Genomic DNA, 15,057 nt, shown 5'->3' with positions numbered 1-15,057 from the left:
TGACTACTGCCTTCCTCACTTCTGCCTTCCAAATCTCATGCAAGTCAGACTGTTGGTGGATTCTAACAAGGAACCACAAAGGGGATGAGTTCTGGAAAATCTAGTTCCTAACATTACCTATAGGGGGGATAACTCCAGCTCTAGATTTTGTTGCCCTATCAGGCCTCTCTTCTTAATTCAAAGTCTATTCACCAAGTTATAGTCAGAAGGAAGGACATAAAGCAAAGACCCAAATATGAAAATAATAATTCACATGGAAACTATTCTTTTATAAGTGAGGCATACATAAGTATTTATTCAACTGTTTATTAGTATGGAAAATGGAAAAAGCCTGTTATACTCTTCACCCCCAAAAAGGAGCTTTGTCGGTAAGAAAGATAAATATATATACTGGACTAGGATATCCAAGAACTGCCACAAGGCCATTAGGAAAATCCAAATACCAAACTGTCATTTTTCAGTGGCCCCTTAACACAGAACAAATAAAACATTATAAAACAATGTTAACCTAATTTCATTATTAGAAATACACTTCAATTCACCTATAATCCAACAGGTTTCAAACAGGAAAGAGAAAATATTATTAACTGATTTAAAGAAAAAGCACTACCTATTAATCTTATGTACTGCTGTGGAAACATATGACTTATAAAATCATCTCACCTTGTATTCATTTCTGAGAGTAATTACTAGAAATCCACTGTCCAATGGTGCACTCTAAGAAAAGAGGCTTGATAAAGACAACATATTTACAACTTTAATAACAAATCTTTCCTATTCTCTGGAACGTTACACATAGATTAATTTCCATCAAGCTTTCTCATATTACTTACATTTATATTCTTTTTTACATGTAAAGATGTAGGCTCACTGAAATCTTTCCCAGGCTGTTTAACTCAAGAGTTTTTGTCCAGTGAGTCCTTTCATCCTTTCAGAATTGGGATGACTCAAGGCTTTCCAACATTCTTTACATTTATATGGTGTCTTTCCAGTGTGTGTTCTCACACATCTTCAAACGGTTTGTGACAAATGAAGGGTTTACCACATTCCCTCCACTCTGATCTTTTTCACATCTTCAAAAAAAAACTCTTGATAACATCTGAAGGCTTTTCCACATTCCTTACAGTCACAGGGTTTCTCTTCAGTATGAGTTCTTTTGCGCGTTTCTAATGAAGTGTAATCTCTGCAGGATTTACCACATTGCTTACAAGGTTTCTCTTCTATGGGAGTCCTTTCATGTGTTTTCAAACTTTGAAAATATCTGAAGGCTTTCCTGCCTTGTTTACACTGACAGGCTTTCTCTCCAGTGTGGCTTCTTTCATGTTTCCAAAGTGAAGTTGATCAACTAAAGGCTTTTCCATATTCCTTATTCATAGAATTTCTTCTCAGTATGAACTCTTTTGTGCTTTTGGAAGGAAGTGTAATATCTGAAAGCTCTACCACATTGTTCACATTCATAGGGTTTCTCTCCAGTGTGCAGTCTCATGTGTACTCTTAAGGTCTGGTGATGGGAGAGGGCTTTCCCACATTCCTTGCATTCATAGGGTTTCTCTCCAGTATGAGTTCTTCCGTGTGACTGTAAGGAATTGTAATAACTGAAGGCTTTACCACATTGTTCACATTCGAAGGGTTTCCCTCCAGTATGAATTTGTTTGTGTTTGTGAAAGGAAGGGTAATATCTGAAGGCTTTACCACATTGTTTACATTCATAGGGTTTCTCTCCAGTGTGCAGTCTCATGTGTATTTTTAAGGTTTGGTGATGGGAGAGGGCTTTCCCACATTCCTTGCATTCATAGGGTTTCTCTCCAGTATGAGTTCTTCTGTGTGATTGTAAGGAATTATAGTAACTGAAGGCTTTACCACATTGTTTACATTCATAGGGTTTCTCTCCAGTGTGAATCCTTTGATGTATTCGAAAAGAACTAGGAGAAATGAAGGCTCTCTCACATTCCTTACATTTATAAGGTCCATCTCCAGTGTGAGTGATCATGTGTGCTCGAAGGCTTGAGAGACCTCTGAAGGCTCTCCCACATTCCTTACATTCATAAGGCTTTTCCCCAGTATGAATTCTTTCATGTTTTCGAAAAGAACTGGGACAACTGAAGGCTTTACCACACTGCTTACATTCATAGGGTTTCTCTCCTGTATGAGTCCTTTCATGTGTTCGAAAAGTATGATAATATCTAAGGAATTTTCCACATTGTTTACACTGATAGGGTTTCTCTTCACTGTGAGTTGTTTCATGTGTTCGCAATGAAGAGGAACAATTAAAAGCTTTCCCACATTCCTTACAAGTATATGGAGCATCTCCAGTGTGTGTTACCATGTGTCTTCGAAACGCTGTGCTCCACATGAAAGCTTCCCCACATTCCTTACATTCATAGGGTTTTTCTCCTGTGTGAATCCTTTCATGTGTTTGAAAGGATGCGCGGGAATGGAACGCTTTTCCACATTCCTTACATTTATATTTTTTCTCTCGATTGTGATTTTTTTCATGTGCCTCCAAAAATTGGAGATAGCTAAAGGCTTTACCACATTCCTTACATTTATATGGCTTCTCTCCATGTTTCTGATACTCATATGGTTTACGTTCAGTGTGACAGCTCATGTGTCTCTTAAGGGATGAATGACGCGTAAAGACTTTTCCACATGTACTGCATTCACGTGGTTTCACTCCAGTAGTTTTCTTGTTCAGATTGAGATTTGGAATAAGGCTGAAGTTTTCTCCACACTGACTACCCTCTTTACTTTCACAGAGTCTCTCTACCACATGACTTCTGTAAAAAACAAGGAGTATATTATCAATGAGGTCTTTATTAACAATTTTATACTTAATAGTAGGATATTTGAAGTACATTTTTATCACTTATAGCAATAGTGTAGGTTTTATGCCTTGTCTGAATCGTTTCAAGTTGAATATAAGAAATGCTCTTGCAATCATCAAAACAGTGACATTCATATAGAGTTTATTTATAGTGTTGAACGATTTTGCAAACACTGAACATCTATGTCACATAAGAAAGTAATTTTGGTGAAAATTTTCTAAGAATAACTAAATTTGGAGCATGCATTATTTCTTTTATTTCCTTCTTTTAAAATTGCATAACATAACAGGATACTCACATGAGGCACTATTTTATATTATGAGTGTGACTTACCTTAGTTTTCTCCCCTGGTTTTTGTACTGATCTTCAATGTCATGATCTTCCCATTTTTCTCCTAAATTGCAGACCAAGAAAAATGATCCCACAATATTAGAAGTTATAGAAAAACTATCTAAGTCCACTGTTGGCTGTGACCATGCCTAGTTTATTTAGCAATATCCTGCATTTCCACATTCAACATCTTGGAACAATGTTAACGAGCAAGAAACATATGTTCTCTAATTGACAAAGTAAAGGTAAGTTGTCATCCTCACCTACTGAGGCCAGGTTCCTCAACGTTTCCCACATCACATCTCTGTAGAGTTTCTTCTGTGAAGGATCCAGTAAAGCCCATTCCTCCAGGGTGAAGTTCACAGCCACATCCTCAAAGGTCACTGAGTCCTAAAACATCCCAAATATGTGTATAGTAGGGTGTGTGAGACTAACAGCACTGGACATCTGTACACCATTTATACGAAGGTTATGTATGATCCTGTCATCTCCAAACATCTATGACTTGGTCATCAGAAACTTACTCTCTGTCCACACTTCCTCATAAGTTTAACAGCATCGTGAAAACATGCAAATTATTTACATAGTTTTATTGTGATCTCGTCACATCTTATTTCTCTCTAATTGCAGGGTCCAGAGCATGTTGGGAAATGACAGAAACACTACACACATGAAACAAATATCATTTTAAGATCATGGATTCCTTGTGAGGAAAACTCTTCCCTCGCCCTTCTTATTACCCACCATTTACAGCACACCATGAGCCAAAGGGTCAAATTTGCATAAGATTTTACTAAATAAAAACATAGTGAGAACTAAAAGCTTAGTTCTATCCCTATCACCAAACATGAGAATCCAGAACACCTGTAGAAATCCAGCTTTTAATAAGGTCCAGCTGGCTATTTCGTCCCTAAGTACTCCAGGCCTTTAGAAGTAGTGTGGTATGATGTAGCTGGTGGAATGAAAATATCCTTGTCAGGAAATATTGCTTTTAACTTGTGTAATACTTACCACAGGCTCAGTTTTCCCTTTCTCTCTCTGGTTTGATGGACTAGAAAGTTATTTGGAACTTAGAGTTCAGATACTAGGAAGAAGATGTCACAACTTAGACCACAAAGTCCCTATACTTGTGCGCCTTGGGGCTGCTTAGAGGCACACAAAGTGCGATAACATGCCAGAAGAGCTCTTTATGGCAGAACCAGAACACTGGGCCCTGTGCCTTGCTGACCTTGAGGAGCAGCTGCAGACTGCAAGTGTGTTCACTGAAAATCACAATGGATTCATGGCTAATTTGCCCATAAAATATATGAAGGATTCAGCAGTGCTTTCCTCCAAATGACTCTAAAATCTCCATTTTCAAACAGCAGGAAGAAGTGTTTCCCAACCAGTCATTCTAGAGGCTGTTCTCCCAATTTCTCTAATTCCCAAGCTCCTATCTGGTCTACAGAAGTATGATGGCTTGACCACTGCACATACGAATTCCTTAGTTGATGACACCACATACTGCCAATAGTGAATGAAAGGGTTTACTTCCATAATTGAGGTCTCTGGGGAAAGTAAGGCATACTTCTCCAGCTGTCATGAAATGGCTTGAGAGAGAAAGGAAAGGTGCCTGGACTTTTTTTTTTTTTTAATTGAGGTTAGGGGGTGGGTTTGGGTGAGGGTTCACATACAAGAACAGGATCTTATGAGGACTGACTGTTTTGCTACTGCCAAAGGAAGGAGCACCAAGGCACTCTTATCACTTTGTATAGATGTGGGTCAAAGAGAAATGAGGGGGGATGAGACTTTAAGGTTGTCAGCAGCCAGTCATCAGAAACTGGAGTCAGAGAATTCTGGTTTCTGGTTTTGGATGCCATCATTCCCAACCTCATAAAAAAAAGTGAAAACACCTGAAATTGACAACTCTTCTTAGTTCCATCAGAGCTCTGAAGTCACAGGAAACCACTGTTTTCAAAGTTGGGAAACAGAAAATAAAGATACAAGGCCTATACTGAAAACAATCTATTTCACCAGAAGCTAGTTCAAAGACAAAAGAGAGCAAACAATGAAGAACACAATATCCATGAACTGCAGGACAACGACAGAATGTTTAAAATACATACAATGGAAATACCTGAAGGAAAAGAAAGACAGAAAGAAACAGAAGAAATAAGCAAAATAATAATTACTGAGATTTTTCAAAAATTAATCATTGATGGCAAACCACAGATCCAGGAAGCTCAGAGAACACAAAATGAAAACGCTAAAAAATGTACACCCACGACACAGTGGTTAAGAATCCACCTGCCAGTGCAGGGGACACGGGTTCAAGCCCTGGTCCAGGAAGATCCCACATGCCACGGAGCAACTAAGCCCGTGCACCACAACTACTGAAGCCCGCGCGCCTACAGTCCATGCTCCGCAACTAGAGAAGCCACTGCAATGAGAAGGCCGCGCACTGCAGTGAAGAGTAGCTCCCACTTGCCACAGCTAAAGAAAGCCCGCACACAGCAACAAAGACCCAATGCAGCCAAAAAATAAATAAAATTAATTAAAAAAAAAAGCACACCCGAGTATATCATATTCAAACTGAAGAAAAAGAGCATATATTGAAAAAAGCTAGCAGAAGAAACACCTTAGTTATAGAGAAAAAAAGATTAAAATTTTTTTTTATTTTATTGAAGTATAGTTGCTTTACAGTGTTGTGGATTTTAAAAAATATATATATATTTATTTATTATTTACTTTATTTACTTACTTATTTAGACTGCACTGGGTTTTAGCTGCAGCATGCATGCAGGATCTAGTTCCCTGACAAGGGATGGAACCCGAGACCCCGGCATTGGGAGCTCAGAGTCTTAACCACTGGACTACCAGGGAAGTCCCTACAATGTTAATTTCTGCTGTACAGCAAAGTGAATCAGTTATACATATATATTCTTTTTCATATTCCTTTCCATTATGGTTTATTACAGGATATTGACTATAGTTCCGTGCTATACAGTAGGACCTTGTTGTTTATCCATTCTATATATGATAGTTTGCATCTGCTAATCCCAAACTCCCAATCCATCCGTCCCCCACTCCCTCTTGGCAACCATCAGTCTGTTCTCTATATCTGTGAGTCTGTTTCTGTTTCATAGATAAGTTCATTTGTGTCATATTTTGGATTCCACATATAAGTGATATCATATGGTATTTGTCTTTCTTGTTCTGACTTACTTCACTTAGTATGATAATCTTTAGGTCCATCCATGTTGCTGCACATGGCATTATTTTATTCTTTTTTATGACTGAGTAGTATTCCTTTTTTTTTTTTTTGGTGTGTGTGTGTGTGTGTGTATTTATATATATATGTATATATATACACCAATCTTCTTCATTCATCTATTGATGGACATTTAGATTGTTTCCATGTCTTGGCTGTTGTGAATAGTGCTGCTATGAACATAGGGGTGCATGTATCTTTTCTAATTATAGTTTTGTCTATATGTCCAGGACTGGGATTGCTGGCTCATATGGTAACTCTATTTTTAGTTTTTTAAGGAACCTACATACCGTGTTCCATAGTGGCTGCACCAACTTACATTCCCACCAACAGTGTAGGAGGGTTCCCTTTTCTCTACACCCTTTCTAGCATTTATTATTTGTAGACTCTTTAATGATGGCCATTCTGACCAGTGTCAGGTGGTACCTAATTGTAGTTTTGATTTGCATAGAGAAAAAAAGACTTGAATTAAATCAGACTTGTTTACAGAAACAACATAAGGAAGAAGAGAGTGGAGTGAAATACTGTACAGGCAGGAATACTTCATTTCATTGTGCTTCACTGTATTGTACTTTGCAGATTTTGTGTATTTTACATATTAAAAGTTTGTGGCAACCCTACGTTGCCAGATGATAGTTAACACTTTTTAGCAATAAGTTCTAAAATTGAGCTATTTTAGATTGTAGATTTTTTTTTAGACATAATGCTATTGCATACTTAATAGGCTACAATATAATATAAACATAACTTTTATATGCACTGGGAAACCAAAAAATAAGTGTGACTCATTTTATTGTGGTGGTCCTGAACAGAACCCCCAATCTCTGAGGCATGCCTGTATTTAAAGTTTTGAAAGAAAAAAAAACCACTCTCCTGGGACTTCCCTGGTGGCGCAGTGGTTAAGAATCCGCCTGCCAATGCAGGGGACACGGGTTCGAGCCCTGGTCTGGGAGGATCCCATATGCCATGGAGCGACTAAGCCCGTGCACCACAACTACTGAGCTTGTGCTCTAGAGCCCACGAGCCACAATTACTGGGCCCGTGTGCCACAACTACTGAAGCCCACGTGCCTAGAGCCCGTGCTCCACAACAAGAGAGGCCACTGCAATGAGAAGCCCGTGCACTGCAACGAGGAGCAGCCCCCACTTGCCGCAACTAGAGAAGCCCGCACACAGCAACGAAGACCCAACACAGCCAACAATAAATAAACAAAATAAATTTTAAAAAAAGAAAGACTAAAGTATGGTTCTTTAAAAAAAAACCCAAAAACTCTTAGTTTTCAAATCCCAAAGCTAGTCCTTTGAAAATATTAATTTAATAAAAATGATAAACATCTAATCAAGACAACTGAGAAAAGAAGAAAAACAGAAATTACTAAATCATAAATAAAAGGAGGAGGAAATAACCATGAAAAAGGATTTGATACCATCCAACATCCATTTATGATAACAAACTAGAAATTGAGGGGAAGGCTCTCTTCTTAAAAAAGAACAACTATACAACACCTGTAGGTAAGATCATACTGAGTGGTGAGAAACTGGATGCTTTACTGTTAAGAGGGGAATAGGGCAAGGAAGTTTCCTTTCACTGCTCCTATTAAACAATGTACTGGAAGCCCTAGCCAATGCAGTAAGTTAAGAAAAAGAAATAAAAGGTATACAGAATGGGAAACAACAAATAAAACTGTCTTTGTTCCTTATGACATGATTGTTTATGCAAAACATCTGATAGCATCCACAACAACAGAGATAACCCCTGGAATTAGTAACAGTGTATAGCAAGGTTGAAGGATACACAAGTCAATTGCTTTCCTATAGACCCACGCAAATACAGTCAATTGATCTTTGACAAAGGAGTAAAGGCAATTCAATGGAAAAAGTAAAGCCTTTTCAACGATGCTGTAAATAATGGATATTCACATAGAAACACACATGAGCATACACAAAATGAAAGTCGACACACACCTTACACCTTTCACAAAAATTAACTTAAAACAAATCATATATCTAAATGTCAAATGAAAAAGCAAAAACCTGCTAGAAGATAACATATGAGAAACTATAGGTGACCTTGGGTTCGGTCATAAATTTTTCAATAAGACACACACAAAAAAATCCACGAAAGAGAAAAAATGCTAAGTTTCACTTCATTAAAATGAAGAACTCCCGCTCTGGAAGAAGTGTTTAGAGAATGAAAAGGCAAGTCACACACCAGGAGAAAATCCTTTGTAAAACACTTATCTGATAAATAACTGATACCCAAAACATCTAAAGAACTCTTAAAGCTCAACAATAAGATTACAAATACTCCAAATAAAAATGGGCAAAAGATGTGAACAGACAACTCACCAAAGAAAGACAGATGGAAAATAAGGAATTTGAAAACATGCTCAACATACATCACTGGGGAATTACAAATAAAACAATGAGCTATCACTACATACTTATTAAATGCCAAAAATTTTGAAACACTCAGAACACCAACCATTGGTGAAGATGTGATGCTATAGATAATCCTTATTCATCGTTGGTGGGAATGAGATTTGATATGCCTGTATTGGAAGACAGGAATTTTCTGTCAAAACTAAATACACTCTTACTTCTCATACTAAGATCCAACAATCACACTTGTTGGTATTGACCTAAATGAGTTGACCTCACGATCTCACATTTTCACAAAAACCTACATATGAATGTTTGTAGGCACTTTATTCATACTTGGCAAGGGTTAAGAGTTAAGCAAGATATCTTTCAAGAGTCAAATGGATAAATCAGTGGTATATCCTTACAATGAAATACTGTTCAGTGATAAAAGGAAATGAGGCATCAAGCCATGGAAACACATGGAGGAACCTTAAAAGTATACTTGCTAAGTGAAAGAAGCCAATCTCACAAGGCTACACACTGTATGATTCCAAGTGAATGACACCCTGGAAAAGACAAAACTATGGGCCAGTAAAAAGATCTCAGGCTGTGAAGGATTTGAGGGTTGGAGGGAGGGATGAATGAATAGGTGGGGCATAAAAGATGTTTAGGGAAGTGAAACTACTGTATGTGATACAGAAATGAAGGACACAGGTCATTAAACATTTGCCAAACCCACAGATCTTATAACGCAGAGTCAATGCTAATGTAAACCGTGCAATTTACTGTATCAGTATTTGCTGAGCAATCTGAACAAATGTACCAGTTAAACAAGAAGTAAAAAATAGTGCAAACTGTGGATGCAGAGGGGTTATGTGGGAATTCTCTATACTTTCTGATCTATTTTCCTGTAAACTTAAAACTACCCTAAAACAACTGAAGTGTATTAGAAAAAAAAAGATGAAGACAAACGAATTACAATTCACCCCTGATTTGTTTTGACTGACTGATGACTGAAACAGGACACCTTTCATTCAACTGATTTGAACTTATTCAATAAGGCAGTATGGTGCTCCATGAGCCTGAGACCAGTAAGAGAGGTAAAACTTCCACTGAATGCCATGTTGAAGAGAACTGCACTGCATATTCTGAGAAGTGCCATGGTTACTATCAATAGTGTCTAGAACTCCAACACGGATGAGGATTGTCCTGGCAAGACAGTGTGTTCTGGACCTAGGGCATGTTAGACAAGATTTACCTTGATTTATATTTTTGGTATCTCTTGAGTTCAGAGGTTCCTAAAGTTCTTTTACCACAAAGGGGCAACTCTTGGACAATCGTCCAAAAGTCTGTGAATACAAGTAGATGAGGCCAATTTTGGTCAGTAGTAAGATGACTGCCTGATGTTTGGTTAGTGTGACCCTGGGGTTTGGTCATTCATCAGGGATATCACAATTAAGGGATGAAGAGCAGCAACTCTCCATGGAGCTCATCATGTAGGAATGCATATTGTCATCCTTAAAGTCTATGCACACCCAAAAGCTGTGCATTCCGTCAATCCCAGGGAAGCCTCCATCTGGGGAAGTGGTGACCTTTTCCAACACCAAAGCAACTTTCAAGGGACTAAATAGGGAAGAGGCCACCCTCCTGCAGGAGGCATAGGCCAGGACAGGTTTGACTCCATCATGTCACATGGAGGTGTTGGTAGGCATGCCGACCCAATGGGGTGCTATTTCCAAGGTCAAAGGCATAATGGGCAGCTCAGCAGAGGATCGCATGCTCAGCACTTGTGAGAGCCTCTATTTTCAAGAGAGCCCGGTACATGGTGATAACTGAAGTTCTAAGGCAGTTCCTTGCACCAGAAGCCTATAGACAACTTAAGGCCATCATGGGTAATTCCAGGAGGCATTAGCCTCTATACTGAGGGAGACTCCAAGGGAACTAACAGGAGTGCCTGTTGTATGGCCATTTAAACACAGTCCAGAACCTTCTGTAGTAGGGATGCCCTCAAGGTAGGGGCCAATTTCCAAGTAATAGTAAAAATGGGCTCAGGTAAAATTCATAAATAGGGAATATGTTGTCTCCCCAGCACCAAAAGAACCTAGTAGATCTTGTGGGTGCTGAGAGGGACTACAGATATTTCTTCACATTGTCAGGGAGGGAGCAGCTGTCTAATTACCAAAAAACATTCAGAAACTTAACCAAGGGCCTCACACATGTGTGGGGTCAATGGCCCATACACTTTTTGCAAGCTCCTTTTTTCAATAATTGTATGTTCTGAATGAATGAGAAATGAATGTCCTCAGAGGAGGATGTCGTTAGTGTGATGTCATACCTGTGCTCCTGGAACAAAGTGCATGCAGTTCAGATCTTCCTGCAGAGACTGTGGGATGGCCAAGCTGCTGAGGTTCCCTGAGGGTAACCAGGTAAAGGTGTATCATGTCCCTTCAGAGGTGAAGGCAACTGCAGCTGAGAGGGTGTTGAAATAGGCACTGAACAGAACAGGCTTATCAAATCTGTGAGAGCAGGATATTTACCAGCCGCTGATTGGATGGAGTAAGTAATTTCCATAATGTTGGAGACTAGGAATAGGGGCTAATTTGATGCAACCACAGCTCGGGTTGCTGTAATCCACTAGGAGGTATCATTCATCCTTTCCAGGTTTAAGGGCAGACCAAATAAGGCTATTAAAAGAAGAAAATTGGCGGTAATCACTTCTCCCTAAATACATTTCTTATAATGGTTTTCCATAATTCAAGGCCTTGTTTAATTTAAATCAGGCCATAGTAACTAATTTAACTGATAGCTAAGGTCTCTCTCTGGAGTCTCATTTTGTCTAGTCAATTTGGAAGTAGAAGACTTAATTTAATTTTACTTAATGAACCATGGGTTCAGAGCTTCCCTGCTCACTATGGGATATTTTGGGACAATGGGCGATACGACTATGAGAAATTTAGGCAAGACGAGAGCTCTGCTGCTGAAGGCAAACTATATCTATTTGTCCTTTATATTATAGTCAGTAATTCTTCCTAAGGTGATGAGGTAAATTGTTTAAATTTAGTGGGATCCCCAGGTATACCTGTAATTTGAAACCTAGTTTGATTAATTACATGAAGTTTTGTGAATTAGTGCAGTACAGGAGATGTTAATATTAATTCAAACCCATATTATAGAGGACCAAAAGCCAAGCAGGCCCCTTCCATCTTTTTGCTATGCAAATTTTTTTAGCATATTTTGGATTTACAATTGAGTGAAATTGTGTTCCTTTGTTTCAGTACCTTTCTTCTCTTGTTCCCTCCCTCCAGTCCTTCCCTGTTTTGTATTTTAGGTCACTGGATATACTCTGGGGGAGAGGGTGTCCTCTCTTCTCTTGTATTGATAATTTCTTTCCTCCAGACAGCCTCACCCCAGTGCCATCAGGGTCAGAGGCCTCCTTCATGATAACTGGTTACTTTATAGAAATTAAGCACCCTAGGCTTAAATTGTTTTAAATTAATCCCTTGGCTGTGCCGCAGTGAGGCTATGGGTTTTGTCCACCGTAACTCAGAGGGTCAGGAGCTTTGTTGCAGTAGAGGCAGGGGAAGCAGCAGCAGAGGTACTTAAGGGTCCTGGTGAGCCCTCTGGTATTAGGAGTGGACTCAGCCTGGCACCTACTGGCTACCTTTACCCTCTCTTCTCTTTCTCTCTGGAATAATTGTTCTTTTCGGAGTGACCATCCAAGGGGCTCACCTCATTCACAGGGTATAATCATCCGAGTACACCCTGAGGATCCCCCCCACCCCCGCCCCAAGGTCTGGGTGAACCCAGCCTCAGTCACACCTTCACTCCAAACACAAATAGGTTCTATCCATGCCATGGACTCAGGACCACTATAAGGAGGGCCCCATTCCCATGCTCCTGCTCCCAAAAGATAAGGAATTACCAAAACTGCCTGTGTATATAGAACCCAGGCTTGGTGGATCAGCAATGCCACACAGGGCAGCACAGCGCACAGGAGGAGACCCCAGCAAACAGCAGCTCACAGAGCAGGAGCCTCTAGGCTTTCTTATCAGCCTGTCCTGATAAGAAGCACTATGGGAAAAGGAAGGGGTGAGGCTTATCTTTCAGTAGTCAAACATCAAATATGTGGATCCTGACTACTCATTATAAGAACAAACCCAGGTAAGAGAAACTGCATTCGCACTGGCTTGTTTTTATATAAAGAAACATTAACAGGATGATCAAGAAGTAATCAAAAACTGGTAATTTGAGAGTGGGTCGAGTTAAGAGTACAGGAGCGGAGGAGGATATGTAGGTAGGGAGTCATTAAGTTTCTTATTTCAGGAATATTTTTTAACCCTCATGTGCATGATTTATTTAAAATCAGGAGAGAAATTGATATACGTCATATTTTCCCATGCTTAATCAGTATTTTAAATTAATTTTTGCTTTTTAAAATTAATTTTAACTTTTCTACATAGGAAACCACTCCAAGATTTAATCCTTTAAATGCTAACAGATATAAAACTGCACACCGTCAAAGATTTACAAATCCCCTTCTAACTAAAAGGACAAGAACATTATAGTTTGTCCCTCCACTACATTTCACACTGGGGATATTTTCAGGAATGAGTGGCATAATATAAAATATTAGGGGTTTGCAATTAAACCCTGAAATAGACTAGGAATTTAAAAGATGTATATAAGCTTTGAGGTGTTTTCTTCAACAGAAATATAAATTCAATTGTTTTTTTCCTCACATCCATTAAAATAAGAATTCATTTGCTTTAGGAATAGCATGGCCTTTTAAATGTCAAAGTTCCCTAGGGACAGGAGGGCATTATGCTAAGTGCAATAAGTCAGAGAAAAATAAATACTTAATAACTGTAAATGGAGTATAACCTTTAAAAATTGTATAATAAATAAATAATTTTTTTTTAATGGAAAAAGCACCTGAGCACTTAAATACACCCATCTCATGTTGAAGTTCTTTTGCCTAAATGGAACAAAATTCTAATTGGTTCCACAATTTTCTTGCTTTACTCACATCGTATCTCTCAATCAACTTACACAGTAAAAGCCCCAAAGCTAATGGAAACTAGAGTCAAAGAACTGCAATCTTCAGTTGAGAAAGAAATCCAAAGAAAGAAACACATATTTGAAATGACTGTGTGATTTTGAGGATTCCAGTATTTATGTGAAAAATTTAACAATTTTTGCAAAGTACTTGGAAATTGATATTGGCTTATTAAACCTCCTTAAGGTAGAATTTTAAAGCTTTTCACACATTGGAACTCTACCTGGTTTTGGACCAACCCCAGAACAAAACAGAGCCACCTCTTACACATACACATACACACACGACTGCAATAAACCTGGAGAACTTGCATGAGGGAACTCACCTTAAAAGGAGAAACTGTATAGTTTTTAAAATTGTATAAAATAAAATTGTTTGCTCTGCTATAAACCACCATTACAAATCACAGTGTTTTAATTTGGTACTCAAATACCATTTTTGGATTAAAAATTGTCATGGAAGTAATAAATGATTTCAACAACAACAACAAAAGAAACACAAATACTGGAATCAACACAGATAAGCAGCCTTCTAGCTACAGTTCAGAAGAAAAACCCACTTTCAGAAAGATGATCAAATTCCCAGACTTGGGGTCTAAGATATAACCCCTAGAGTGGTTTAGTCGCTGGAGAAGGAGGGTAGGGACAGCCGAGGAGCCACATGAATGAATTCTGGGAGCTCCACATGCCCTCCCGCGTCCTGTAAGCATGGAAGTCCTGCCTCCATTAGGTTCTAGTTTCACAAGTGAGGAAACTGTTAGCCTGATCCAATTTAAGGTTCTGACCCAAATTCATAAACCCTTTGTCCACAAGACAGAGGATGTGATCGTAATAGACTCTCTCAATGTGCACAAATTACACTGAGTGCACCTACACTGTGGATGCACAACTCAAACATGATGTCTAGAAATGTCTAGGCCTATGGAACCACAACTACAACCTCAGAAAGGGAATCAATTCCACCTCCTTGCAGGTGCACCCCCAGCTTTCCAGGGCTCTGTAGCTTCTCTCAGCATAAGTCTCCTTGTGTGATGGGTGTAAGCAGGTAGGACACCTGCAGGGGAGGCTCCCCAGGAAGAACAACTGGGCCTGAAAGTCCTTCTCTTTACAGGCTCAAGGAAGCGTGGATCACTGACTACAGGCCTCTGCTCTACACTGGAGGTGCTTTGGAACACAGCTGATGTTTTAACTGACACAAACCTGGTGTTTGAACAATCCAGCAAAATAATTTAAA

General features: G+C 39.0%; 1 protein-coding gene across 1 annotated transcript in view; it reads right to left on the bottom strand.

Moving 5' to 3' along the window:
• Positions 1-268: 268 nt before the first annotated feature.
• The window catches only part of LOC118893406 (zinc finger protein 709-like), an 82,404-nt gene continuing 67,615 nt past the window's right edge, over positions 269-15,057 (bottom strand). The window contains exons 4-6 of the mRNA XM_036848926.1: positions 3,419-3,545; positions 3,159-3,219; positions 269-2,777 (exon numbers count right to left, since the gene is read on the bottom strand). Coding sequence (XP_036704821.1) covers positions 1,367-2,777; positions 3,159-3,219; positions 3,419-3,545 — 1,599 coding nt within the window. The 3' untranslated portion in view covers positions 269-1,366. The remainder of the gene's footprint in view (positions 2,778-3,158; positions 3,220-3,418; positions 3,546-15,057) is intronic.

This window comes from Balaenoptera musculus, chromosome 3 (genome assembly GCF_009873245.2).
Source record: "Balaenoptera musculus isolate JJ_BM4_2016_0621 chromosome 3, mBalMus1.pri.v3, whole genome shotgun sequence".
Lineage (NCBI taxonomy): Eukaryota > Metazoa > Chordata > Mammalia > Artiodactyla > Balaenopteridae > Balaenoptera > Balaenoptera musculus.
The sequence above is the reverse complement of the archived record's forward strand: the minus strand, read 5'-3'. Positions and strand labels throughout refer to the sequence as shown.